This window comes from Coregonus clupeaformis, chromosome 35 (assembly GCF_020615455.1).
Source record: "Coregonus clupeaformis isolate EN_2021a chromosome 35, ASM2061545v1, whole genome shotgun sequence".
In the NCBI taxonomy this organism is placed as follows: domain Eukaryota; kingdom Metazoa; phylum Chordata; class Actinopteri; order Salmoniformes; family Salmonidae; genus Coregonus; species Coregonus clupeaformis.
This window is the reverse complement of record NC_059226.1, coordinates 3,012,061-3,039,847: the sequence shown is the minus strand read 5'-3', so window position 1 is coordinate 3,039,847 and position 27,787 is coordinate 3,012,061. Positions and strand designations below refer to the sequence as shown.

At 42.4% G+C, this 27,787-nt stretch overlaps 2 protein-coding genes across 3 annotated transcripts; one reads left to right on the top strand and one right to left on the bottom strand.

Moving 5' to 3' along the window:
* The first annotated feature begins 494 nt into the window (after nt 1-494).
* Nucleotides 495-3,690, top strand: LOC121550367 (ferritin, middle subunit). The gene is made up of 4 exons (XM_041862594.2): nt 495-815; nt 1,519-1,665; nt 2,676-2,801; nt 3,154-3,690. Exons 1-4 carry the CDS (start codon nt 714-716, stop codon nt 3,307-3,309), a joined length of 531 nt encoding a protein of 176 aa, XP_041718528.1. The 5' UTR covers nt 495-713; the 3' UTR covers nt 3,310-3,690.
* A 19,168-nt stretch (nt 3,691-22,858) lies between these two features.
* Nucleotides 22,859-25,850, bottom strand: LOC121550371 (ferritin, middle subunit). 2 transcript variants are annotated; one of them, XM_041862599.2, is made up of 4 exons: nt 25,503-25,850; nt 24,842-24,988; nt 23,681-23,794; nt 22,859-23,323 (listed from the first exon to the last, which is right to left on the bottom strand). In XM_041862599.2, exons 1-4 carry the CDS (start codon nt 25,602-25,604, stop codon nt 23,168-23,170), a joined length of 519 nt encoding a protein of 172 aa, XP_041718533.1. In that variant the 5' UTR covers nt 25,605-25,850; the 3' UTR covers nt 22,859-23,167. The 2 variants fall into 2 exon arrangements, with proteins under 2 accessions (XP_041718533.1, XP_041718532.1); XM_041862598.2 differs by having other exon boundaries at nt 23,669-23,794; nt 25,503-25,848.
* Nucleotides 25,851-27,787: the final 1,937 nt, after the last annotated feature.

Below are 27,787 nucleotides of genomic sequence, written 5' to 3'. Positions count from 1 at the left end.
AATGAACATTGATTTCTTCAGGCTGAGATGAAGAGGTGGAAGCGAGAGGATTTACCGAACCCTAAATCTGTCCGCGTGAGATAAACCCGTTTATGAGAGTGTAGAATTACCTGAGGCTTTTTATCGAATAGAAGTTTCGTAATGTTTAAGCTTTTACAAATGTACTGATATATGTGGATGCACGTGGCATTCTGGCATCTTTGAGAAAAACTACGTTTAGTTGTGCCTGTTGTTCACACGCGTACCTGCCCTCTCATAGGCTAGAATGGTCCCACCTGATCATGCCTGTCTTCAATCATAGAGCACATATATTTCCATTGTTAGAGCGGTCACTCGGCTATCTTGTCAATATAATACATCATCTTTGCTTTAGGTCATGCGTATGAGTGAGATCGTCATCAAATGATCCGCCTCTTTTCTGTTGAAATTCTAAAGGTGATTGGCTGCGCTCTGTGAGGGTCGATTTCACTGACGCATTCCGTTTGGAACAATAAATAGAGCGAACAAGGCTTCTTCACCTCCACATCTCTGGGAAGACGCATGAAGAAGTTCTTGCTTCAACAGTGATTGAACGGAACTCTTCTGCCTTCGTCCCGCACTATATAACATTCCGGATTTATAACGTAACACTTGCTTGAACTTTAATAGCAACAGTCTAAGAAATTGTATTTTTGTACCGTTCATTTTGATATAAAAGGAGAAAATCTGCCAAAATGGAGTCTCAGATCCGTCAGAACTATCACCGCGACAGCGAAGCTGCCATCAACCGGATGATCAACATGGAGATGTTTGCCTCTTACACCTACACTTCAATGGTAAGGAGACTACAATAGGCTACTAAGAGGACAATTTTGTTGATCTACCTGTGTATTATTATGCCTGGGCCTAAATACCATTATTTTGTCTTGACTTTTCTGTAGGCCTAGGTAATTAATAGCTAAGAAACTAAACTCCGTGAAGTACATATTTGAGTTTTACTTGGCTAGGCTATTAAGAGCCTTTAGGTAGATATAGCGTTCAAATGTCTCCCGAGTGGCGCAGTGGTCTAAGGCTAGCTGTGCCACTAGAGATCCTGGTTTGAATCCAGGCTCTGTCGTAGCCGGCCGCGACCGGGAGACCCATGGTGCGGCGCACAATTGGCCCAGCGTCGTCCAGGGTAGGGGAGGTACGGCAGGGATGTAGCTCATGGTGTTTGCAACGCCAGGGTTGTGGGTTCGATTCCCATGGGGGGCCAGTAAGAAAAAATAATAATAATGTATGCACTCACTAACTGTAAATCGCTCTGGATTAGAGCGTCTGCTAAATGACTAAAATGTAAATGAAGCTGGGACTCTCTTACCTAGGACAGAGCGCGTAACATCTCCTTGACAGGTTAATTGGCAGGTTACAAAGTAGACTGAGGACTAGACTGATTCATGCCTTTGTCATCAAGCTTAGTTGCCACAACAAGAACAGAATGCTGAGTCATGTTTTGGCATGTTTTTTTCTAACCACACTGTTTTATGTCTATCCACCCAGGCTTTCTATTTCTCCCGTGACGATGTGGCTCTGCCTGGCTTCGCTCATTTCTTCAAGGAGAACAGCGACGAGGAGCGCGAGCACGCCGAAAAGCTGCTCTCCTTCCAGAACAAAAGAGGTGGACGCATTTTCCTCCAGGACATCAAGGTGAGGCCACTGAGCGTCGAAAAACACTCATTTACATAGACGAGGGTTCTCAGTTGAAAAGGTTCTACATGGACCCAAATGGTTAATCTATAGGGACAAGCCGAATAACCCTTTATGGTTCTAGATTGAACCTTTTGTTCTAAACTGTAGACTTCAAGTATGGGAGTTGTTTTGAATGAGTAGTCTTTAATGCTGAGGTAGTTCTTTGAAAGGCACGCCCTATGTGACTGCCCTGGTATTAGAGCAAGGTGGCCAAAGGAGATGTCCTGACTGCGTAGGCCTATGAGTACAGGGATTTTTCTGCCATTGAAATCATTGGGTGGGCTGCCTAATCACTTTTTCTAAGGAAGTCCAAACAATAGGGGGGGAAATAATATGGATTGTATTTTAAGATATATATTTCTAGAATGGAAAAACGCGTTTAGTATAAACTAAAACCATATATATATATATATACATTTTCTCTCTGCTACATGGCAAAATGTGTAGAATTGCAGGACATTGGCTTTAAAACTGCAAAGATTTCTCTCTACTCCATGGAGGAAATTGGCTTAAGTGTCTCTACAGTGCCAAGTTGATCTAGAGAACCAGGAGTAGTCCTAAACACACTCCGTCTATAACCCCTGAACTGAAAAAGCGTGAGAGGTGTAACTCGATTCAATCTATCCAAACGTTAAAATATGCAATTTAGCAGATGCTTTCTTCCAAATCAACTTAGCCATGCATGCATACATTTTACATATAGGTTGGCCCAGCAGGAAGTGAACCAGTTACCTTTGGCGTTGAAAGTGCCATGCTCTACCGACTGAGCCACACCGGATCTGTGATTTGTGGTTTTTCGTATTGACGGTGTTAAATTGACCCCATCTTGACTTTTTGCTGACTTGTTTCCAGTTCCTTTTATCCCCAATGTGCCAGATATACTGGCTAACTGTTGACTGTTAGTAGGTATACATAGGAATGTCTGCTAGTAGTCCCTAACCCTCCTGTGTTCCCTCTGTCCTGTGTAGAAGCCAGATCGTGATGAGTGGGGCAATGGCCTGGAGGCCATGCAGTGTGCTCTGCAGCTGGAGAAGAATGTGAACCAGGCCCTGCTGGACCTGCACAAGATTGCCTCCGACAAGGTCGACCCCCATGTAAGTAATGTCCCTCTTTATGGGGGAACTACACGTCACATGTATACATCACATAGAATACAGCTACTGTACTGTCCCAGGAGCTGATCAGGTTGTTGTAGCTCTGCTAACTAATGACACAGGCTTGTGTGACCTGCCTCTTCACCCAAACACATTAGCCCACAGATGCACACAAACAGGATGCACACACTTTACACAGACAAAATGCAGCTCATGCAGGAGTCGGGACCGCTGCAAACACCTTGTTGAGTTATCTGCCCTTATGTCATTACCACCAGGCTCCTGTGTGTTACTGCATCTACAGTAGTGTCTGTAGTTATTCTCTTGTCTGACCTGTGTTTTCCTCCTTTAGCTGTGTGACTTCCTGGAGTCCCACTACCTGAATGAGCAGGTGGAGGCCATTAAGAAGCTGGGCGACCACGTCACCAACCTCACTAAGATGGATGCTGTCAAAAACAAGATGGCCGAGTACCTGTTTGACAAGCACACCCTGGAAGGCCAGAGCTAAACCACATCCAGGCTACAGCCTCCAGCCTCAGACCAGGACTCCTGGCTTCTCTGAGATATCCTACTGGCTTTACATTTCTAGGGAGGGCAGAGCGTTAAACTGGTACTGCGCAGTGCAACACAGCTGTAACATTGAGTTTGTTTTGTTGACAACACTATTTGATTTTGGAGGGAAGGCATCTTGTAAAACAATTAAGTAAAAAAGTCACAAGTTGTTGCTGATGTTTTCTAAGTGTTGCCACCTGGAGTAATTTGATGTTGTATCAGTCTATTCAGGTGCTTTGCTCTGTCTTACTGAGCATCTCAATACCCAGTACACGGGTCATCTATAAGTGTAACTAGTCATTTTTTATCTGCACTGAATAAAACCTTTTGCGCTGGATTCACTTTCGGTTTCTTAATACATATGCTAGTTGCATTCTTTGTTTTCGCTGTGGAAATGATTTAATACTGAATTGTAGACTTACTATTGACTTTGACAGTCATAACAATAGGAAAAAGTTAACATGAGATTTATAAAGGACATTACCTCTGACCACAGAGGGTGTCCTTCACCATATCTTGTAATAGTGCCATGTCAATTCAGGGTCCAACTGTCAACTCTAGGTCCATAACAGAGTGAAATGGGTAACTACAGTTGATGTAGCCTTTAATTGACCCTGCACATTTCAAAAGTGTATCATTAGATGGCCTAGGCGTCAATCAAACCGTTGCGCCCTTCTCGGTAAATCCATGAGCCAGCTGTTATGGCACAGTTGTCTTCGTTCATTTGAGTTGGTAATGCCCAGAGCAGCATGACAATTTCCATACTCCTTAATTTACCAACATCTTCAGTAATATACTCTCCCGTTGTATTTGTTATGGAGCCCTATTAGCTGCTGTCAAGGCAGCAGCTACTCTTCCTGGGGTCCAGCAAAATTAAGGCAGTTATATACAATAAAAACAAGATTACAATTAAAAACAGATTTCACAACACATTAAGTGTTTGCCCTCAGGCCACTACTCTACTACCACATCTACAACACAAAATCCATGTGTGTGTGTGTATGTTATCATGCATGTGTGTGTGTGTCTCTTCACAGTTTTTTAAATCAGATTTTACTGCTTGCATGAGTTACTTGATTTGGAATTGAGTTCCATGTAGTCATGGCTCTATGTAGTACTGTGCACCTCCCATAGTCTGTTCTGGACTTGGGGATTGTGAAGAGACCTCTGGTGGCATGTCTTGTGAGGTATGCATGGGTTTCTGAGTTGTGTGCTAGTAGTTTAAACCGACAGCTTGGTGCATTCACATGTCAATACTTCTCACAAATACAAGTAGTGATGAAGTCAATCTCTCCTCTACTTTGAGCCATGAGAGATTGACATGCATAATAATGTTAGCTCTCTGTGTACATTTAAGGGCCAGCCATGCTGCCCGGTTCTGGGCCAATTGTAATTTTCCTAAGTCCCTCTTTGTGGCACCTGACCACACGACTGGACAGTAGTCCAGGTGCGACAAAACAAGGGCCTGTAGAACCTGCGTTAAGATGGCAGAGCAGTGCTTGTGGTCCTCTGTAGCTCAATTGGTAGAGCATGGCGCTTGTAACGCCAGGGTAGTGGGTTCGATCCCCAGGACCACCCATACGTAAAAATGTATGCACGCATGACTGTAAGTCGCTTTGGATAAAAGCGTCTGCTAAATGACTTATTATTATTATGGACAGATGTCTCCCCATCTTAGCTACTGTTGTATCAATATGTTTTGACTAGGGGTGTATCGATTCGTTTTAACAACGATTCGATTTGTATCACGATTCGTGGTTGTCGATACGATTCAAGGACGATATTGGTTCATTTAGAACGATACGATCCGAAACGATTCAGTGACTTGAAATCGATTCAGTAACCTTTTAGCCAAAAATTCAACCAGTGTGACTGAAATAAATACCTGGATACTGGACAGTGCAGGTGAAGTTTCCTAGATTCCTGTTTCTTGTAAGGACCGCAATGGTGGCTTGATAATTTCTCGCTCGTCGGCTTCTCCTCTGTCGTCCGCCATGCTATGTTTTGTTGTCTTTGCGCCTTTGCGCTGCTGCTGGCGTGGGGCGATGACGTCACGGATAGGCAGACTGAATCGAGTAATGTTTAAAGCCTTTATCATTAAAAGTGCTAAGAAAAAACATCCATATAAAGTCTGACGTGCTTAAATCCAATGGGTTATTTCCTAGTATCGATACAATCGATTTATTACATTTTAAAACTATGTTAGATTGATATATGTTGTCCAAAAGGCCAACTCGCCGAGCACAGATCGATGTAGTTGGATCATAGGAATATAAATCGATACATCGATGTAGTAGATGGATCGTTACACCCCTAGTTTTGACCATGCCAGTTTACAATCCAGGGTAACTCCAAGAAGTTTAGTCTCCTCAACTTGTTAAATTTGCACATTATTCATTACAATATTTAGTTGAGGTTTAGGGTTTTGTTTAAATTTTATGTTCCAAATACAATGCCTTTAGTTTTTGAAACGCATGTATTTAGGACTAACTTATTTCTTGCCACCCATTCTGAAACTGACTGCAGCTCTTAAGTGTTGCAGTGATTTCACCTGCTGTGGTAGCTTATGTGTATAGTGTTGAGTCATCAGTTTACATAGACACACAGACATTACTCAGGTCCAGTGGCAGGTCATTAGTAAAGATTGAAAAGGTATGGAGCCTAAACAGATGCTCTGGGGAATGCCTGACTCTACCTAGATTATGTTGGAGAGGCTTCCATTAAAGAACACCTTGTGTGTTCTGTTAGACAGGTAACTCTCGATCCACAATATAGCAGGGAATGTAAAGCCATAACACTTACGTTCTTTCCAGCAGCAGATTATGATCAATAATGTCAAAAGCTGCACTGAAGTCTAACAAAACAGCTCCCACAATCTTTTTATTATCAATTTCTCTCAGCCAATCATCAGTAATTTGTGTAAGTGCTGTACATGTTGAATGCCCTTCCCTATAAGCGTGCTGAAAATCTGTTGTTAATTTGTTTACTGTGAAATAGTTTACTAAGGGTTGGTAACAGGCTGATTGGTCGGCCGTTTGAGCCAGTAAGGGTTGCTTTGCTATTCTTGGGTAGTGTAATGACTTTTGCTTCCCTCCAGGGCTGAGGGCGCACACTTTCCTGTAGGGTTAGATTGAAGAGATGGCAAATAGGAGTTGCAATATCGTCCGTCCGCTGTCATCCTCAGTAATCTTCCATCCAAGTTGTCAGACCCAGGTGACTTGTCATTGTTGATAGACACGTTTTTCACCTCTTCCACACTCACTTTACGGAATTCAAAATGTCAACGCTTTCATTCATAATTTGATCAGTTATGCATGGATGTGTAGGTTCAGAATTTGTTGTTGGCATGTCATACCCAAGTTTGCTAATCTTGCAAATGAAAAAATAATTAAAGTAGTTGGCAATATCAGTGGGTTTTGTGATGAATGAGCCATCTGATTCAATGAATGATGGAGCGGAGTTTGCCTTTTTTCCCAAAATTTCATTTAAGGTGCTCCAAAGCTTTTTACTATCATTCTTCATATCGTTGATCTTGGTTTCATAGTACAGTTTCTTCTTCTTTTTGTTCACATGATTTCTCAATTTTCTGTACAGTACGTTTGCCAATCAGCTGTGCAGCCAGGCTTATTTGCCATTCATTTTGCCTCATCCCTCTCAACCACACCATTTTCCAATTCCTCATCAATCCATGGGGATTTACAGTTTTTGCAGTCGTTTTCTTAATGGATGCATGCTTATTAGCAACTGGAATAAGACATTTCATAAATGTGTCAAGTGCTGCATCTGGTTGCTCCTCATTACACACCACAGACCTGCAAATATTCTTTACATCTTCAACATAGGAATCACTGCCTTTGCAACCCTAAGCTGTAATTTTTGAGTGAGACTGTAAAAGCATGCTTTAAACAATGTACATTTGTTGATTGCTAGGCATACAAATACCATTATTTCTTGGTACATTTGAAACAAGGTCTAGGTTGGCCGCAACCGGACTAGATTGTGAACGAGTCTTGGTGGAATGCATTGCTTTACTGCCATGAAGGTAATAAGCACAGTATTGTTCGAACTGCAGCACCCCATACGATTCGTTCTCAAATTTGTTGAGCAGAGGCTGTTTATGTTTTGGTTCTACAAAACTGTGTCCATCATAACATTCAATAATCAATGAATTGCATTCAGTCTTGCACCATGCGATCATTTATCAGTTATAAACATATTTTTCTTCTCTATGCTGCCTGCAGCATGATCTATTTTGCCTGAGCGCATGTGACAGACAGTTGTTGGTCGGAGCACACCACCAGAGGATCGCATATTAATCTTGCTGTATAATTCATTGCGGCCAGTAGGTCAAACTAACAACTAAAATGAGTCACTCAGGAAAAAATATATAATGAGTTCATGACTCTCGAGTCATTAAAAATAACTAATCGTTCTCGAACTGCACCTCATTAGCCAGAGGTGGCACCACAGGTTTGAAAGTGGTGTGGCAAAATTTGTAAGTGTCTTTTCTAGGGCCTAGAGTGTTTCCTGATCTCATGACCTGGTCAGGTATAACTCTGTGTCCTATTCGTAGGCCATGAAAAAATATTATTATGTTAGATAGCTTCCCTTTTCATCTGTGCTATGACTATAGGACAGGGGGGATTCTTGTCAGGTTATGCGAATTGGAAACGCTCCTGGCCTAAGGTAGATCAAACTCTTTCAAACTACCACAAACCTTGCTCTTACTCATTCTGAATCTGATTTCAAAAGAGCCAGAGACAACAACTTCAATGGACAACATACTCTGTAGTTTAGTGAACTACTATCGCAGGGATGAGCGTTATTCAAAGAATGGTTACAATGTCTTTAAATATATTTTATTTCCCCTCTATAAAAAATGTTAAGCAATGGACTTTGAAAAATAAAAAAGACAGGTTTACATTTTATGACATAAACCTATTATTTGTTCATCTGATTACAGTGCTCTTCTGCAATTATTCATTGTATAAGATTTATGTAAGGCAGAGTTACATTTAACACAGTAGACTTTGTAATGACCACTAACCTATTGTTGTTGTCCTGGCCCAACAGAGGTTTGTTTTCTGGGGCTCACTGTAGGAACTGATTGCCTGTAAAATCCATATATTCAGTCATTAAATCAACTGCTTTCAACATTTTCTTTGAAAATAATATCCCCCTTTTCATGAAGTAGATTTTATTGAATGTCAATCATTCTATTGCACTCTATGGTCCCGTGTAGCTCAGTTGGTAGAGCATGGCGTTTGCAACGCCAGGGTTGTGGGTTCGATTCCCACGGGGGGTCAGTATGAAAATGTATGCACTCACTAACTGTAAGTCGCTCTGGATAAGAGCATTTGCTAAATGACTGAAATGTTAATGTATTCTAACCAAATTTGCATTACCAGTTCATATCAGTAGGTGTCACTAGCTAGTCAAAAAAAGACTGCTGCCATGATAGCTGCCTGTCTCTGTATATGTGAAAGCTATGGTTGATGTAGCTAGAATCCATAAATTCATTCTTTCTGTATTAGCCATCCATCTGTTATGGTTGGACAAACGTGTTTTGTAGGTTTTTTATTTTTAAGTAAATAATCACCAGAGTTGGAAATAAAAGATTACTTGACTAAAAAACTGCCTGACTAACCTTTTCAGGAACTTCAGTATCCCTTGGCTTTGGTTAGCGGCAGCAGATCGTTTCATCTTTATCCTGTGCCAAACACATTTATTCAGTGAGTCTATTGATAAAAGTCACCTTGTCTAAGAGAGGTTTACATGGTTATCAAAACCTCACGCCAAGGTAAGCCTACATGAAACACAGCCCTTATTTTAAGTGTTTCTAAAATCCCCTATGGGAAAAATGAATGGTGGAAAAACGATTGGAACCATCTTCCTGTTTGACGGCTAGGTTTAATGGGTATTATGACACCTCCACTGTGGGGCTCTATTAACACATAGAAAGAATCAGTGCAGCTAGGTGGCTCACTTCCGGTTCCAGTGACATGCATTGAAACGTGGCTTTCTTTTGCAAAATAACTATGAATTAACAGACTTATTTTCAAAGAATTTTCAACATCACATTCAGGTGTGGGACGTTCACTGTCTTACAAGGAACAATAGCAGGTCTATTTCCCTCCAGCTGCTGGCATATTCTGTCCATTCACAATTCACCTGTGGGAACATGGCGGCTCTCAACACCCGACAACAGAAAGAGGTGATTGTTAGTGAGGAAATTACCTCTGACCTTGACTTGCAATTAAAACTGATAAATGAATCCCCTGACCCCCCCCCCCGTCTCAGTCTCCAGTATATATGCTGGTGTAATTCTCCTGTCTTATCTGGTGTCCTGTGTGATCTTAAGTATGCTCTCCCCCGCCTTCCCGGAGGACCTGAGCGCTACGACCATGCCTCAGGACCAGGGGCGGTGTGTTCATTAGGGCGATATGGGCGACGCACTGCCAAACGGGAAAAGGAAGGGATTTTTTTTCTAATCAATTATATCACGGCAACAGTAGTTATCAGTGTTCTAATCTAGACGTCTGATCTGCCACTAAATGTCCAATCAGGCTAAAGTCGTGCTTCAAATGGCCCCGCCCCTTTTGGGGCGATTTCAGTCAGGTTGAAAATCGCCCAGAAGTGTCTCATAGCCTCTCATGTAAAATCTATTTTTTTTCAAATATCAGAGCTTTCAATACAATCTCTATGGGTTTCTGAGGGCTTGCACTTACGCGCTTTCGTCATACGTAACATAACCATGAACGTAACTAAGAAAAGAGCGGGTAGCAGCGTCAATCAATTCACGTACTACTATCAAGATGGCTAGCGTTCAGTGCAACTCGATTGTCTCTTTGAAAGAAGTTCACATCAAAGACCATTCAAAACGAGCTACTGGAGTGTATGCTAGCGGTCATGAGGGAACATATTGTGGAGGAGGTGAAGTCGGCGAACTTCGTAGCTATCCAAGCTGACGAGACCACGGACGTTTCTACACAGACACAGCTGGTGCTTGTGCTGAGGTACATAGATAGCAACCACAAAGTGCAGGAGCGCTTTTTGAGTTCCTTCCCATCTCGGAATCAACCTCAGTCTCAATCGCCAGTGTGCTTTTGGAGAGACTGAACGGTCTTTTGCCGACGACGAGAAAGTCAAACTGTGGTGCACTGGCACTGTACCAGGTTCTCATGAGCTACAACCTCCAGGAGACGTTCTCTGAGACTGTGACTCTGTTGAACATCCTCATAACTACTCCCATGACAACAGCTGAAGCTGAGAGATGTTTCTCAACTTTGACACGAGTTAAGACATTCCTGCGAAATTCAATGGGCCAGGAACGTCTGAATGCACTGGCCATGCTTTCCATGGAGAGGGAACTAGTCCTCAGCATGCCTGATTTCAATGAGAAAGTCATTGACCGCTTTGCTGCATTGAAAGAGAGAAGAGAACAGTTTCAGTACAAGTAATGTAGCCTCTCTCTCTCTTTGTCCCTCCCTGTCTGTCTCTTTAACACACACACGCCCAAATCAGTTCACAGTTGATGTTGTTTAAAATAGTTATTTTTCATTAAATAAAATAATCTGTTCATGTTCATTTTTACAAATCTATACAATTGGCCAGAATATGGTTGTTCATATTTACAAATCTATACAATTGGCCAGAATATGGTTGTTCATTTTTACAAAGCCATACAGATAGCTGTGTTTACCTTTTCTAGAAATTATTTTCAAATTCTGTTTTCAGGCAAAATGTCTATCACTGTTCATTTTCACAAATCTATACAAGAGGGCAGAATATGGAAGTCTATAAAAATGTCTTATTACCAATAACTTGCATCAATGTTTTCAGTAGCCTCTATCAAAAGCTCCTGCTTGCTTGTTGTGAATTATGCTCAGGTGCACATATTTCCAATTCAACCATGAGGCAAAAAATGTGGTAAAAGCTCTTGTTGATCCTGCAATCTGAACAAATACCAAGATGCTGTATTTTCAGCTGATATTTCATTTGTTTATGGAAATGCATATTGTTTATGCAGTGTTGAGGAATGTGAAAGAACACCCTTGATTATTTTTACTGTGATAACTTATTTTGCTTTTGTAAGCCAACACTTTTGAGATCAGTCAATAAATGCTTCTGGCATTGACTTATATGCTGCCCCTGTCTTCATGTTGTTGCTGGACATATCTTTTTTAAAATGTGTGTAGGTCACCTAAATCATCAGAAAAATTGCCCCCCCCTGAGAATTTTTTCAGGAGCCGCCACTGCTCAGGACTACCTAGCCTGATGACTCCCCAGTCCACCTGGTTGTGCTGCTGCTCTAGTTTCTGCTGTTATGCCTGCAGCTATGGAACACTGACCTGTTCACCGGACATGCTACCTTATCCCGGGACCTGCTGTTTCGTTTCTCCACTCTCTGTATCGACCTCTCAACCTCTGAATGATCGGCTATGAAAAGCCAACTGACATTTACTCCTGAGGTGCTGACCTGTTGCACCCTCTATAACCACTGTGATTATTATTTGTCCCTGCTGGTCACCTATGAACCTTTGAACATCTTGAAGAACAATCTGGCCTTAATGACCACATACAGTGCATTTGGAAAGTATTCAGACCCCTTGACTTTTTCCACATTTTGTGACGTTACAGCCTTATTCTAAAATTGATTAAATTGTTTTTTCCCCTTCATCAGTCTACACACAATACCCCCATAACAACAAAGCAAAAACAGGTTGTCAGACATTTTAGCAAATTTATAAAAAATGTAAAACTGAAATATTACATTTACATAAGTATTCAGACCCTTTACTCATACTTTGTTGAAGCACCTTTGGCAGCAATTACAGCCTAGAGTCTACTTGGGTATGACGCTAAAAGCTTGGCACACCTGTATTTGGGGAGTTTCTCCCATTTTTCTCTGCAGATCCTCTCAAGCTCTGTCAGGTCAGACGGGGAGCGTCGCTGCACAGCTATTTTCAGGTCTCTCCAGAGATGTTTGATCAGGCTCAGGTCCGGGCTCTAGCTGGGCCACTTAAGGACATTCAGAGACTTGTCCCGAAGCCACTCCTGCATTGTCTTGGCTGTGTGCTTGGGGTCATTGTCCTGTTGGAAGGTGAACCTTCACCCCAGTCTGAGGTCCTGAGCGCTCTGGAGCAGGTTTTCATCAAGGATCTCTCTGTACTTTGCTCTGATCATCTTTCCTGACTAGTCTCCCAGTCCCTGCTGCTGAAAAATGATGGAGATTTTTTAGTGGACTATGAGATAAAACTGTGTTAATCACAAACATAGAGTTGGAGTTCTTTGTTATTGGGCCAGGAACTTAATTGGATAATTTCACTGTGTGTGTGGGGGGGTTTATGTATGTTTCAAGGATTTAGGGACCTGTCATGTCCAACAATCGGTCTTCAGGTCAAGCCCGGGAGAGCCGGGGTTGAACAGAGTTTAAACTAAACATGAGTGTTTTTGCAAGATAAGGGATTGATAGAGTGTATTAATATTGATTCTGAACTGAATGAAAGTCTAATTTAGCCGCCACCATAGACAAAGGGAGTGGGCGGAGCAATAAAAGAGCGGGAAACTGAAGAGGGAGGGATTTTAAAGCTAAGGTGTGTGGAGGGCACTATATAAGATGGAGAGAGAGTGGGAGAGGCTACTCTGCAGACCAGCTTCCTTTGATTCAACAAAAACTCTGTAAGAACTTTGATTGTTAATAAAGTATAGTGATGAATTTCCACAACAAAAACATCTCCACAGCATGATGCTGCCACCACCATGCTTCAGCTGGTGGCAGCTGGCATGTATAGTCGTCTATAGAACTTTCACTAAAGACATGAGTTGGGAAGGACAATCCCTCTCCGACAACCGCTGGTACATCTGAAGTATCTATTCTAACAGATCAACTCTACGAACTACAGGGTACTCTGAAGTATACATTCTAACCACCTCTATGACCAGAAACTCTACCAAGGACATTGGGAACTCTGGTTGGCAAACCAGAGTCCTACATCATCAACTCAGCTATTGAGGACAGCTACACATAAATACATGTAGCATTTCTAATCCAAATGAGCGGTTAGTGGGGTTTTAAGCATTTGTATTTCTGTGAGCGTAGTTTCCAAAGTAACCACGATAGTTTGAATCTCTGTCTCTCCCTTCCACTCTGACCTTCCTTCTACCCAAGCATTCATGCTATAGTCCATATACTATGTTGCTTAACCTAAAAGGTCATTCAAAAAAATACAAAAAAGAGAAGCAGAGTGGGCTTATTGAAAGTGTTTGTCTTACACAGTTATATGTTTTTGTTACACTGTAACATTTTATTAGCAACAATCTAACCCACAGATATCGGTGCAAATCAAAATATTGAGTCCTATGACCACGGAATACATTTAGGTTCATGTTTACCTGTTTGAGTTTAGGAGTTATCTTCATTTGTTGTGTAAAGGAGATGTCACCTAGTCAATTTATCAGAACTGCTAACCAGAACTGCTAAGCTGCTAGCCATCAAGCTAATGAAGATACCTGCTTGGATTTCTCAGATTTGAGATGAATGCATCTTTGACTGGGAATAAATTACTGTCTCTTCTCATTGAGGCCTCCTCGATCAGAGGAAGAGACGAGCGTTTCCTGCATTGTGGGAGTTTTGTCTACCATGCCTCTTTTCTGGTACAGTGTGGACCGACAACTGCCTACTTGCGGAGGACTATAGGTCCTAGCTGTCTACTCTTAGCAAGCAAAGTAGACAGCAATGGAAACACGTTACCCGCCGTTAGTCTAATGGAAGGCAGCGGCCTATGGTGAATGGAGCTTCTTTGGCTTTGGGAAGCCCAATCCAGACTTCGGAGTTTCCCGCGCCATCGTCCCCTACCCTGATCCTCCGTGCTCCCCCTCTCATCTGGCCTCGAAGGTGTCTGAGGCTCTGGCCCCTTCGTCAGCCGCAATGCATTCTACGGCTGGCTCGGGTCCACTGTGCCCCACCTCCCATCGGTCCTCAAGGGGTCTCCTGAACCACTCGAGGCGCAAAATGTCCAGATCTCCTCTGCCATTTCACCAGCTGTTATTGTCGGCAGAAAAACAGTATGGTGAAAACGTGTTGGTTCCCTATGCAATCCTGGGGCACAAGGACAGGACATTACTAGACTGCTTCCTACCGTAGTCCATGTGGGATGTAATGGGCTAGCTCAGAACTGCTGAAATTGGATTTTAAAGAATTGATTCGAGCTCTGAAAGACTCCAGAAAGCGGGCGATTATTTCAGGCCCTGTGCCGTCACTGGGCCGCAGCAGCGAAAGATTCTGCAGGCTATTGGCATTACACAACTGGCTAAAAGACTACTGCAGCTCTTGGCATAAGTTTTGTAGATAACTTTGACACCTTTTGGAAACAGAAGCTGCTCTACAGGGATGACGGAGTCCATCCAAATCATCTTGGTGCCTGGACCCTGTCCTCAAATTTTAAGGCTGTGTTGAGACTTTGACTTACAGTGGGGAAAAAAAGTATTTAGTCAGCCACCAATTTTGCAAGTTCTCCCACTTAAAAAGAGGAGAGAGGCCTGTAATTTTCATCATAGGTACACGTCAACCCCTACCCATGACTCCTGAGTGGCGCAGTGGTCTAAGGCACTGCATCGCAGTGCTAACTGTGCCACTAGAGATCCTGGTTCGAATCCAGGCTCTGTCGCAGCCGGCCGTGACCGGGAGACTAATGGGTGGCGCACAATTGGCCCAGGGTAGGGGAGGGAATGGCCGGCAGGGATGTAGCTCAGTTGATAGAGCATGGCGTTTGCAATGCCAGGGTTGTGGGTTCGATTCCCACGGGGGGCCAGTATAAAAAAAAAAAAAGATGTATTCACTAACTGTAAGTCGCTCTGGATAAGAGCGTCTGCTAAATGACGTAAATGTAATGTCAACTATGACAGACAAAATGAGGGAAGAAAATCACATTGTAGGATTTTTAATGAATTTATTTGCAAATTATGGTGGAAAATAGGTATTTGGTCAATAACAAAAATTTCTCAATACTTTGTTATATACCCTTTGTTGGCAATGACACAGGTCAAACGTTTTCTGTAAGTCTTCACAAGGTTTTCACACACTGTTGCTGGTATTTTGGCCCATTCCTCCATGCAGATCTCCTCTAGAGCAGTGATGTTTTGGGGCTGTCGCTGGGCAACACAGACTTTCAACTCCCTCTAAAGATTTTCTATGGGGTTGAGATCTGGAGACTGGCTAGGCCACTCCAGGACCTTGAAATGCTTCTTACGAAGCCACTCTTTCATTGCCCGGGCGGTGTGTTTGGGATCATTGTCATGCTGAAAGACCCAGCCACGTTTCATCTTCAATGCCCTTGCTGATGGAAGGAGGTTTTCACTCAAAATCTCACGATACATGGCCCCATTTATTCTTTCCTTTACACAGATCAGTCGTCCTGGTCCCTTTGCAGAAAAACAGCCCCAAAGCATGATGTTTCCACCCCCATGCTTCACAGTAGGTATGGTGTTCTTTGGATGCAACTCAGCATTCTTTGTCCAACACGACGAGTTGAGTTTTTACCAAAAAGTTCTATTTTGGTTTCATCTGACCATATGACATTCTCCCAATCCTCTTCTGGATCATCCAAATGCACTCTAGCAAACTTCAGACGGGCCTGGACATGTACTGGCTTAAGCAGGGGGACACGTCTGGCACTGCAGGATTTGAGTCCCTGGCGGCGTAGTGTGTTACTGATGGTAGGCTTTGTTACTTTGGTCCCAGCTCTCTGCAGGTCATTCACTAGGTCCCCCCGTGTGGTTCTGGGATTTTTGCTCACCGTTCTTGTGATCATTTTGACCCCCACGGGGTGAGATCTTGCGTGGAGCCCCAGATCGAGGGAGATTATCAGTGGTCTTGTATGTCTTCCATTTCCTAATAATTGCTCCCACAGTTGATTTCTTCAAACCAAGCTGCTTACCTATTGCAGATTCAGTCTTCCCAGCCTGGTGCAGGTCTACAATTTTGTTTCTGGTGTCCTTTGACAGCTCTTTGGTCTTTGCCATAGTGGAGTTTGGAGTGTGACTGTTTGAGGTTGTGGACAGGTGTCTTTTATACTGATAACAAGTTCAAACAGGTGCCATTAATACAGGTAACGAGTGGAGGACAGAGGAGCTTCTTAAAGAAGAAGTTACAGGTCTGTGAGAGCCAGAAATCTTGCTTGTTTGTAGGTGACCAAATACTTATTTTCCACCATAATTTGCAAATAAATTCATAAAAAATCCTACAATGTGATTTTCTGGATTTTTTTCCCTAAATTTGTCTGTCATAGTTGACGTATACCTATGATGAAAATTACAGGCCTCTCTCATCTTTTTAAGTGGGAGAACTTGCACAATTGGTGGCTGACTAAATACTTTTTTCCCCCACTTTAAGTATTTGATACATCAGAAAAACAGATCTTAATATTTGGTACAGAAACCTTTGTTTGCAATTACAAAGATCATACGTTTCCTGTAGGTCTTGACCAGGTTTGCACACACTGCTGCAGGGATTTTGGCCCACTCCTCCATACAGACCTTCTCCAGATCCTTCAGGTTTCGGGGCTGTCGCTGGGCAATACGGACTTTCAGCTCCCTCCAAAGATTTTCTATTGGGTTCAGGTCTGGAGACTGGCTAGGCCACTCCAGGACCTTGAGATGCTTCTTATGGAGCCACTCCTTAGTTGCCTGGCTGTGTGTGTCAGGTCGTTGTCATGCTGGAAGACCCAGCCACGACCCATCTTCAATGCTCTTACTGAGGGAAGGAGGTTGTTGGCCAAGATCTCGCGATACATGGCCCCATCCATCCTCCCATCAATACGGTGCAGTCGTCCTTTCCCCTTTGCAGAAAAGCATCCCCAAAGAATGATGTTTCCACCTCCATGCTTCACGGTTGGGATGGTGTTCTTGGGGTTGTACTCATCCTTCTTCTTCCTCCAAACACGGCGAGTGGAGTTTAGAACAAAAAGCTCTATATTTGTCTCATCAGACGACATGACCTTCTCCCATTCCTCCTCTGGAACATCCAGATGGTCATTGGCAAACTTCAAACGGGCCTGGACATGCGCTGGCTTGAGTATTGGGACCTTGCGTGCGCTGCAGGATTTTAATCCATGACGGCGTAATGTGTTACTAATGGTTTTCTTTAAGACTGTGGTCCCAGCTCTCTTCAGGTCATTGACCAGGTCCTGCCATGTAGTTCTGGGCTGATCCCTCACCTTCCTCATGATCATTGATGCCCCACGAGGTGAGATCTTGCATGGAGCCCCAGACCGAGGGGTAATTGACCGTCATCTTGAACTTCTTCCATTTTCTAATAATTGCGCCAACAGTTGTTGCCTTCTCACCAAGCTGCTTGCCTATTATCCTGTAGTCCATCCCAGCCTTGTGCAGGTCTACAATTTTATCCCTGATGTCCTTACACAGCTCTCTGGTCTTGGCCATTGTGGAGAGGTTGGAGTCTGTTTGATTGAGTGTGTGGACAGGTGTCTTTTATACAGGTAACGAGTTCAAACAGGTGCAGTTAATACAGGTAATGAGTGGAGAACAGGAGGGCTTCTTAAAGAAAAACGAACAGGTCTGTGAGAGACGGAATTCTTACTGGTTGGTAGGTGATCAAATACTGATGTCATGCATGATTTTTGATTTCGTCTCTCACAGTTGAAGTGTACCTATGATAAAAATTACAGACCTCTACATGCTTTGTAAGTAGGAAAACCTGCAAAATCGGCAGTGTATCAAATACTTGTTCTCCCAACTGTATATATATAAAAACATTGGGGATTGGAAGTGATGCAGACAATTACATTGATGGAAGTTACAATCTATCTGCAATATTAAGCTGATCTACCCCCCAAAAAGTAAAAAAACAACAACAACAAAAAACAACTGTCTGTCATATGCACTCAGGCAAAACAGATCATGCTGCAGGCAGCATAGAGAAGAAAAATATGTTTATAACTGATAAATGATCGCATGGTGCAAGAATGAAGGAAATTAATTGATTATTGAACGTTATGATGGACACAGTTTTGTAGAACCAAAACATAAACAGCCTCTGCTCAACACATTTGAAAACGAATCGTTTGGGGTGCTGCAGTTCGAACAATACTCTGCTTATCACCTTAACGGCAGTAAAGCAATGCATTCCGCCAAGACTCGTTCACAATCTAGTCCGGTTGCGGCCAACCTAGACCTTGTTTCAAATGTACCAAGAAATAATGGTATTTGTATGCCTTGCAATCTACAAATGTACATTGTTTAAAGCATTCTTTTACAGTCTCACTAAAAAATGACACCTTAGGGTTGCAAAGGCAGTGATTCCTATGTTGAAGGTGTAAAGAATATTTGCTGGTCTGTGGTGTGTAATGAGGAGCAACCAGATGCAGCACTTGACACATTTATGAAATGTCTTATTCCAGTTACTAATAAGCATGCATCCATTATGAAAACGACTGCAAAAACTGTAAATCCCCATGGATTGATGAGGAATTGGAAAATGGTATGGTTGAGAGGGATGAGGCAAAATGAATGGCAAATAAGCCTGGCTGCACAGCTGATTGGCAAACATACTGTACAGAAAATTGAGAAATCATGTGAACAAAAAGAAGAAGAAACTGTACTATGAAACCAAGATCAACGATATGAAGAATGATAGTAAAAAAGCTTTGGAGCACCTTAAATGAAATTTTGGGCAAAAAGGCGAACTCCGCTCCATCATTCATTGAATCAGATGGCTCATTCATCACGAAACACACTGATATTGCCAACTACTTTAATTCTTTTTTCATTGGCAAGATTAGCAAACTTGGGTATGACATGCCAACAACAAATTCTGAACCTACACATCCATGCATGCATACTGATCAAATTATGAAAGACAAGCGTTGACATTTTGAATTCCGTAAAGTGAGTGTGGAAGAGGTGAAAAACTTGTCTATTAACAATGACAAGTCACCTGGGTCTGACAACTTGGATGGAAGATTACTGAGGATGACAGCGGACGGACGATATTGCAACTCCTATTTGCCATCTCTTCAATCTAACCCTACAGGAAAGTGTGCGCCCTCAGCCCTGGAGGGAAGCAAAAGTCATTACACTACCCAAGAATAGCAAAGCAACCCTTACTGGCTCAAACGGCCGACCAATCAGCCTGTTACCAACCAGTAGTAAACTATTTCACAGTAAACAAATTAACAACAGATTTTCAGCACGCTTATAGGGAAGGGCATTCAACATGTACAGCATTTACACAAATTACTGATGATTGGCTGAGAGAAATTGATAATAAAAAGATTGTGGGAGCTGTTTTGTTAGACTTCAGTGGAGCTTTTGACATTATTGATCATAATCTGCTGCTGGAAAGAACGTAAGTGTTATGGCTTTACACCCCTGCTATATTGTGAATCTAGAGTTACCCGTGTTCTTTAATGGAAGCCTCTCCAACATAATCTAGGTAGAGTCAGGCATTCCCCAGAGCATCTGTTTAGGATCCATATTTGTTCAATCTTTACTAATGACCTGCCACTGGACCTGAGTAATGTCTGTGTGTCTATGTAAACTGATGACTCAACACTATACACATAAGCTACCACAGCAGGTGAAATCACTGCAACACCTAAGAGCTGCAGTCAGTTTCAGAATGGGAGCAAGAAATAAGTTAGAGGCTAAAAAACTAAAGGCATTGTATTTGGGACATAAAATTAAAACAAAACCCTAAACCTTAACTAAATATTGTAATGAATAATGTGCAAATTTAACAAGTTGAGGAGACTAAACTTCTTGGAGTTACCCTGGATTGTAAACTGGCATGGTCAAAACATATTGATACAACAGTAGCTAAGATGGGGAGACATCTGTCCATAATTAAGCACTGCTCTGCCTTCTTATCACAGGTTCTACAGGCCATTGTTTTGTCGCACCTAGACTACTGTCCAGTCGTGTGGTCAGGTGCCACAAAGAGGGATTTAGGAAAATTACAATTGGCCCAGAACCGGGCAGCACGGCTGGCCCTTAAATGTACACAGAGAGCTAACATTAATATTATGCGTGTCAATCTCTCATGGCTCAAAGTAGAGGAGAGATTGACTTCATCACTACTTGTGTTTGTGAGTATATGTTGAATGCACCGAGCTGTCGGTTTAAACTACTAGCACACAACTCAGACAACTCAAAAACCCATGCATACCTCACAAGACATGCCACCAGAGGTCTCTGCACAGTACTACATAGAGCCATGACTACATGGAACTCAATTCAAAATCAAGTAACTCATGCAAGCAGTAAAATCAGATTTTAAAAACTGTGAAGATGTGGTAGTAGAGTAGTGGCCTGAGGGCAAACACTTAATGTGTTGTGAAATCTGTTTTTAATTGTAATCTCGTTTTTATTGTATATAACTGTCTTAATTTTGCTGGACCCCAGGAAGAGTAACTGCTGCCTTGACAGCAGCTAATAGGGCTCCATAACAATTACAATACAAATACAACGGGAGGGTATATTACTGAAGATGTTGGTAAATTCAGGAGTATGGACATTTTTCAGATTACATCTAGTGGCCTTTTTGGGTACTTCAGATTATCACAGGCATCTAATTCTCTGACCCTATGTTTGGCCTTATCACATGTAAAATATATTTTTTAATGTTTTGGGATTGGTGATTTGGGTCATATTTCCATGGGAGAACAGACCAGATAATGCCAAATAAGTAGGTACAAACATGGAAACTGAGGACAGAGTAGCCTACTAGTTTTGTTAGAGAGATGACAGGAGAGGTGAACAGCTGGCAGTGGGATTTTGAGAGGGTTCAAGGCTTAGTAGCTATGTGGTGATCTAAGACAGTTCCATTATGGTCAGGATGTTTATGGCTGACTGTATGGCCCTCTCTTTTGTGCAAGTCAGTGAAATAAAATAGAAGTTGACCATCTGAAACTGGAATGCACTGTCTCATCTTCATCATCACCATTGTCATCATCATCAAGCCTGCCTCGTGCACAGTGCATGCATGGTGCAAACTGTATCCAACATCATAGCAGTACATCTCCTCTAATTTGGTGCTTTTGCCCCCACTAACAGATACAACTACAGGATTTAACGGCTTACCAAGCAAACATGGCACAAGACACAAATGTACACGTCCACAATTATTAAAACCCAAAATAAGCGCCAACTTCAATATTTCATATTGGCTGGTTGTCACGCACGCATGGAGCTTTGGAGGGGGTAGGGGGTGGACATTAGATATATGCAGACAAAATCAGAGGTAGCTACGGTAAAATAATTGTTCAGAGTTGTTTTTCACCTAGTGAAAGTAAACTGGGATAAAAATACATTATCAATCCAATTAAAGAAGTGTCGCCAACTTTGGACCAGTGGAAACGGCTAAGCATATTATGCGTAAAGGCTTGGATAGGCCTATGGCTCAGAAAATGGAATAGAATGTGAATGGTAGGCTACTCAAGTATTAAGTCAAAGAAGCTGTAGCGTGTCCGTTTTAAGAAATATATTAATCAAATATGGCAAATATTGTGCCCATCAACCGGTAACCCCGGACGTCCCATGCGCCATAACCGCTCGCTTGCGGATTTACCGAACATAGCAAGGGTTTGAATGACCTCTAGGCCATCTAATTATACACTTTTAAAATGCAGTGTAGAGTATAGGCTACGCCGCGAACATACACCAACAGAACTCACCCGATTGAAATCCCCAATTTAAACCCAAACGTATTCCTTTTGTTAAAAACGATGAATTGTGGACTCCGTGTTGGAGAGAACTGTTGCGCTGCGCACCACCCACTCTATCGTCGCTCTTTCTCCCTCCCCCTGTCCGTTAATCTCGCCGTGCCAACTACTTACCATCCACGTTATAATCCATTGGTCACCATTGCTCTCCCTCACTTGAAACGCATGTGAAACACCAAAACCCGACTTCACTCAAATTAAGCTTTCCATCCCCATCTGTTTGGCTATTATTTATCGCGTGCAATGCCTGGAAACTACAATCCATTGCTTTGAAAGAGAACAAAACTACTTTAAAGGCCATTTGTCAGTCTGGGCTTTTTTTCCTTGGTCTATGGTCATCCTTACTGTTTGTCATGGTTCATCTTCAGACTGTGGGAACCAATGAATTGGGTAAAGAGCCCAAGTTATAGATAGCCAATTTCAAAGGATATCTGGTATCATGTAAATATATAGTTGTCAAATTGTTTAATGCATGTAACATACGTTTCCACAGACCAATAGGTGCTCTAGTAAATGTGGTTACCGTGGTTGACGTTTTTTTTAAGGGCCCTGTATTAACAAACTATGACGATATGTAATGGCGCCCCTATGTGGTCATCAGAGGGAGTGTCCCTTAAACCTCATGTCAACCTTTCCCCATAAATATGACCCTCAGTCACTGTAGTAGGCCTACAATTTATCATTTCTATGAAGAAAAAAAATACACACTCATGAAGTACGCTTTGGGCTCATGGCAACAAGCATTTGCATTAAACGAACAGTCAATCCAGCTCAAAATGTTTTATTCTTCAGATTCAGGGCAGATTGAAATGACCAGTTATACTTAGTGAAAAGTACACTTGTGTTGGGTATTAAACAAAGCACCAGAATAAACTGATACAACATCCATTACTCCACAGCAATAGTTTTGTGACCTATTTACTCATTCGTTTCACATGCCTTGCCTCCCAAACCTAGTAGAGTGTAGTCAAATGTAACAGCTGCATTGCTCTGTCCCAGCTCAACACCTTCTCCTCCTTATAGATGCAAAGGCAGCAGAATAGAGCAGAAAATCCAGGAGTCCTTGTATGTGGTTTAGCTCTGGCCTCCCAGGGTGTGCTTGTCAAACAGGTACTCGGCCATCTTGTTTTTGACAGCATCCATCTTAGTGAGGTTGGTGACGTGGTCGCCCAGCTTCTTAATGGCCTCCACCTGTTCATTCAGGTAGTGGGACTCCAGGAAGTCACACAGCTAAAGGAGGAAAACACAGGTCAGACAAGAGAATAACTACAGCCACTACTGTAGATGCAGTAACACACAGGAGCCTGGTGGTAATGACATAAGGGCAGATAACTAACTCAATGAGGTGTTTGCAGCTGTCCAACTTATGCATTAGCTGCATTCTTTGTATAGTGTGCATTCTTGTACGTCTGTGGGCTAATGTGTTTGGGTGAAGAGGCAGGTCACACAAGCCTGTGTCATTAGTTAGCAGAGCTACAACAACCTGATCAGCTCCTGGGACAGTACAGTGGCAGTATTCTATGTGATGTACATTAATGTGTGTGGTTCCACCATAACATGGGGGACATTACTTACATGAGGGTCGACCTTGTTGGAGGCAATCTTGTGCAGGTCCAGCAGGGCCTGGTTTACATTCTTCTCCAGCTGCAGAGCACACTGCATGGCCTCCAGGCCATTGCCCCACTCATCACGATCTGGCTTCTACACAGGACAGAGGGAACACAGGAGGGTTAGGGACTACTAGTAGACATTCCTATGTATACCTACTAACAGTCACCACAGTTAGCCAGTATATCTGGCACATAGGGGGCTAAAACAAACTGGAACCAATGAAGCAAAAAGTCAAGATGGGGTCAAGTTAACACAGTCAATACGAAAAACCACATGCTTGAGTTTATGATGCACAAATCATGGGTCCGGTGTGGCTCAGTCGGTAGAGCATGGCGCTTGTGTAACAGTGTTGCTTCCGTCCCTCTCCTCGCCCCTACCTGGGCTTGAACCAGGAACCTCTGCACACATCGACAACAGTCACCCTCGAAGCACCGTTACCCGTCGCTCCACAAAAGCCGCGGCCCTTGCAGAGCAAGGGAAACAACTACTTCAAGGTCTCAGAGCGAGTGACGTCACCGATTGAAATGCTACTAGCGCGCACCGCTAACTAGCTAGCCATTTCACACCGGTTACACTTGCAACGCCAAAGGGCATGGGTTCACTTCCTGCTGGGGCTACCTATATGTAAAATGTATAGACGCATGACTAAGTCGCTTTGGAAAAAAAGCACCTCCTAAATGGAGTAAGCCTATATATTAACATTGGCAGAGTCTGGATAGTTATACCCCTCAGGCTGTTTTAATTCAGTGGTTATGGAGGCAGTGCGTTTAGACATACGCAGTCAGGCCATTTCTCATCTGAGCACCTTGCTGTAATACCAGGGCAGCTACATAGGGCGTGCCTTACAATGAACTCTGCATTAACACGAATACTCACTCAAAACAATGACGCCAATACATCAAGTCTACAGTATTAGAAAAAAAGTGATATCTAGAGCCATAGAGGGTTCATCAGCTTGTCCCTATAGATTCTAGATTCACCATTTGGTTCCTGGTAAAACCTTTTCAACTGAGATCTTGTTATTAAAGGATTCTTTCTACCAGAGAGAAGATTTCAGACAACCCTCTATGTAGAAGTTGAAGAACACTTTTTGCCCTTCTAACAGTCTACAATGTAAATTAGTGTTTCAACACTCACCTTGATGTCCTGAAGGACAATGCGTCCACCTCTCTTGTTCTGGAAGGAGAGCAGCTTGTCGGCGTGCTCGCGCTCCTCGTCGCTGTTCTCCTTGAAGAAATGAGCGAAGCCAGGCAGAGCCACATCGTCACGGGAGAAATAGAAAGCCTGGGTGGATGGACAAAACAGTGTGGTTAGAAAGACATGTCAAACATGACTCAGCATTCCGTTCTTGTTGTGGCAACTAAGCATGACTAACACAGCAATACGATCCGAGAAGTCATTAGCCTACTTGGTAACCTGCCAATTAACCTGTTAAGATGTTACACTCTGTCCTAGGATAGATCAGTTTAATTTGAATGGATAGGTCCACATCAAGGTTGATAATTGTCTAGCCAACTAAAACGCAACCACACAAAGTTTACAAAAAAGATCCCAAGTTTTAAACTGCAGTAAAAGTGCAGTAACTGCTCTCGACTGTGGTATTTTAGACGCAGTAAGAGCAGTGTATTGCACTGCAATCTTTTTTCGTAAGGGTGTACTCCAGAGTTCAGTTTTACTTGGCTATTGCCTAGGCCTACAGACAGGTCAGAATAAAATAACGTTTAGACCCAGGCGCAATACACAATACTGCGTAGAGCAAGAAAATGGTCCTCTTGGTAGCCAATTGTAGTCTCCTTACCATTGAAGTGTAGGTGTAAGAGGCAAACATCTCCATGTTGATCATCCGGTTGATGGCAGCTTCGCTGTCGCGGTGATAGTTCTGACGGACCTGAGACTCCATTTTGGCAGATTTTCTTATTTTATATCAAAATGAACAGTACAAAAATAGAGTTTCTTAGACTATGTTGCTATTAGAATTCAAGCAAGTGTTACGTTTTCAATCCGGCAGAAGAGTCCCGTTCAATCACTGTTGAAGCAAGAACTTCTTCATGCGTCTTCCCAGAGATGTGGAGGTGAAGAAGCCTTGTTCGCTCTATTTATTGTTCCAAACGGAATGCGTCAGTGAAATCGAGCCTCACAGAGCGCAGCCAAACACGTTTAGAATTTCAAAAGGAAATAGGCGGATCATTTGATGATGATCTCACTCATACGCATGACCTAAAGCACAGATGATGTATACACTCACAAATCAATGTTTTTTATTTCATGTTTTTTGTTGTTGTCATTTAGCAGACGATCTTATCCAGAGCGACTTACAGTTAGTGAGTGCATAGTCAGCAGCAACCCTTATGAACTGTTTTTAGTCAGCAGCAAACCTTATGAACAGTTGTTAGTCAGCAGCAACCCTCACTCATTCAAAGTGACCTTGTTTTAGCAGAAGGGCAAACATAGCATTAAAACCCTGGGGACCTGTGTTAAGTTGTTAAAGTCACAACCAGGTCCATCATGTGACCAGCCGCACAAAGTTATAAACAGAAGTGATACCAATACAGTAAATGATTAACCATTACAAAACTCTTTCTATTTCAGTTCTGAAGGGTGACACAATGTTTTTAGTCTGTACTTTTCCCCCCTCTCCCTATTTCTCTCCCTCCATCCCACTATTTTTCCTGTCATAACCTCCTGTTTGTTCTACTACAGTGTGGACTGACTCAGGCTATGCCCTGGCTGTATTTCTGCCTTGTCATTGTGACTCAGCATTCTGGAGTCTCAAGCAGACGGAAGAGGAAGCGAAACATCCCACTCCCTAATGTTTTCTGTTTGGTGTCTATGGGACAGCCACCCCCTTAAGCAGACAATGGTAAATGGCCTGAGTGAACTATCTTCATTTATCCACCATCTTTGGTCTCAAGGCCATTCTTTTCTGTTATCACCGTGACAATGGTGGAAGGAGGCTGGGTCTCATGACCATATTTATTCCTATTCAAGAACAGGCCTACCTGTTTGATAGACAAAATGATAGTCTGAAAAAATGTAATGGACCTGATTATATAAAGCTATCTATAAGGACGCCTTTAGTCCAGTATGCTTGCTTTATGTTAGAAACAAGTTGTAAAATGCCGGGGAACGACGTGACTCCGATGCATATGTGATATATTTGGTTTGTTTCTATGACATTCAGAGGCTGCGCTACAACCTTTGCCAAGGAGGCAAAAAAATATATACTTTGCTTGGGAAGTAATGTGTAATTCTGTCACTATCAATTGACGTTCAACATTTCAACAGGTTATTACATACTTACTCTAAATCAGTCAGGAGCAAGCCAGGTAGCCTATGAAGGAACCAAAATGAATTATTTAAGCTATATTATTATTATTTCAAGGCTATAGCCTGCCATTTAAGAAAAAAATGGTGACGCATTTGTGACCGCTACAGGCTGGCAGGCGCGCTCAGCATTTTAACAACACCTCAACAAAAGCACTTCAACAACATGCCTATACATTTTGCATCTAGACCAGGTGTGTCAAACTCATTTTAGCTCAGGGGCCACATGGAGGAAAATCTATTCCCAAGTGGGCCGGACCGGAAAAATCATGGTATATATAACTTAAAAACAACAACTTCAGATTGTTTTCTTTGTTTTAATACGATCAACATAAAACATAAAGCTGGAGCCTGAGGACAGTGTGTCCAAAATAGTACAAGCACAACATCACTATTAATCATAAAACACGTCAAGTTTATTAGAAAATTCTAAAGAAAAAGAACACACAAACACACAATGCCTCAGTGATTAACAGAACTGTTTCACAGATCACAGAACTATATCAGGGTGTCATTTCTTAGGCAGAAATGTAGATAAAAATAATGAAATCCTGTTCCCCAAACAAGTGCAAGAACCACAGAGTCAAGAATAGGTTAAATATACAAATAAAATAAAATAAATTAAAAACAATAGCACATCAACATAAAAACATATAAACATAAAGCTGGAGCCTGAGGACAGTGTGTCCAAAAGCACAACATCACTATTAATCATAAAACACCTCAAGTTATTTGAAAGTTCTGAGGACAAAGAACACA

Bases quoted from the DNA above. Each gene is read 5' to 3' on its own strand.
- LOC121550367 (XM_041862594.2), top strand. From the start codon at position 714: ATGGAGTCTCAGATCCGTCAGAACTATCACCGCGACAGCGAAGCTGCC. The intron at 816-1,518 runs GTAAGGAGACTA...CTATCCACCCAG, and splicing joins CTTACACCTACACTTCAATG to GCTTTCTATTTCTCCCGTGA. The intron at 1,666-2,675 runs GTGAGGCCACTG...TGTCCTGTGTAG, and splicing joins TTTTCCTCCAGGACATCAAG to AAGCCAGATCGTGATGAGTG.
- LOC121550371 (XM_041862598.2), bottom strand. From the start codon at position 25,604: ATGGAGTCTCAGGTCCGTCAGAACTATCACCGCGACAGCGAAGCTGCC. The intron at 24,989-25,502 runs GTAAGGAGACTA...CCATCCACCCAG, and splicing joins CTTACACCTACACTTCAATG to GCTTTCTATTTCTCCCGTGA. The intron at 23,324-23,668 runs GTAAGTAATGTC...TTCCTCCTTTAG, and splicing joins CCAACAAGGTCGACCCTCAT to CTGTGTGACTTCCTGGAGTC.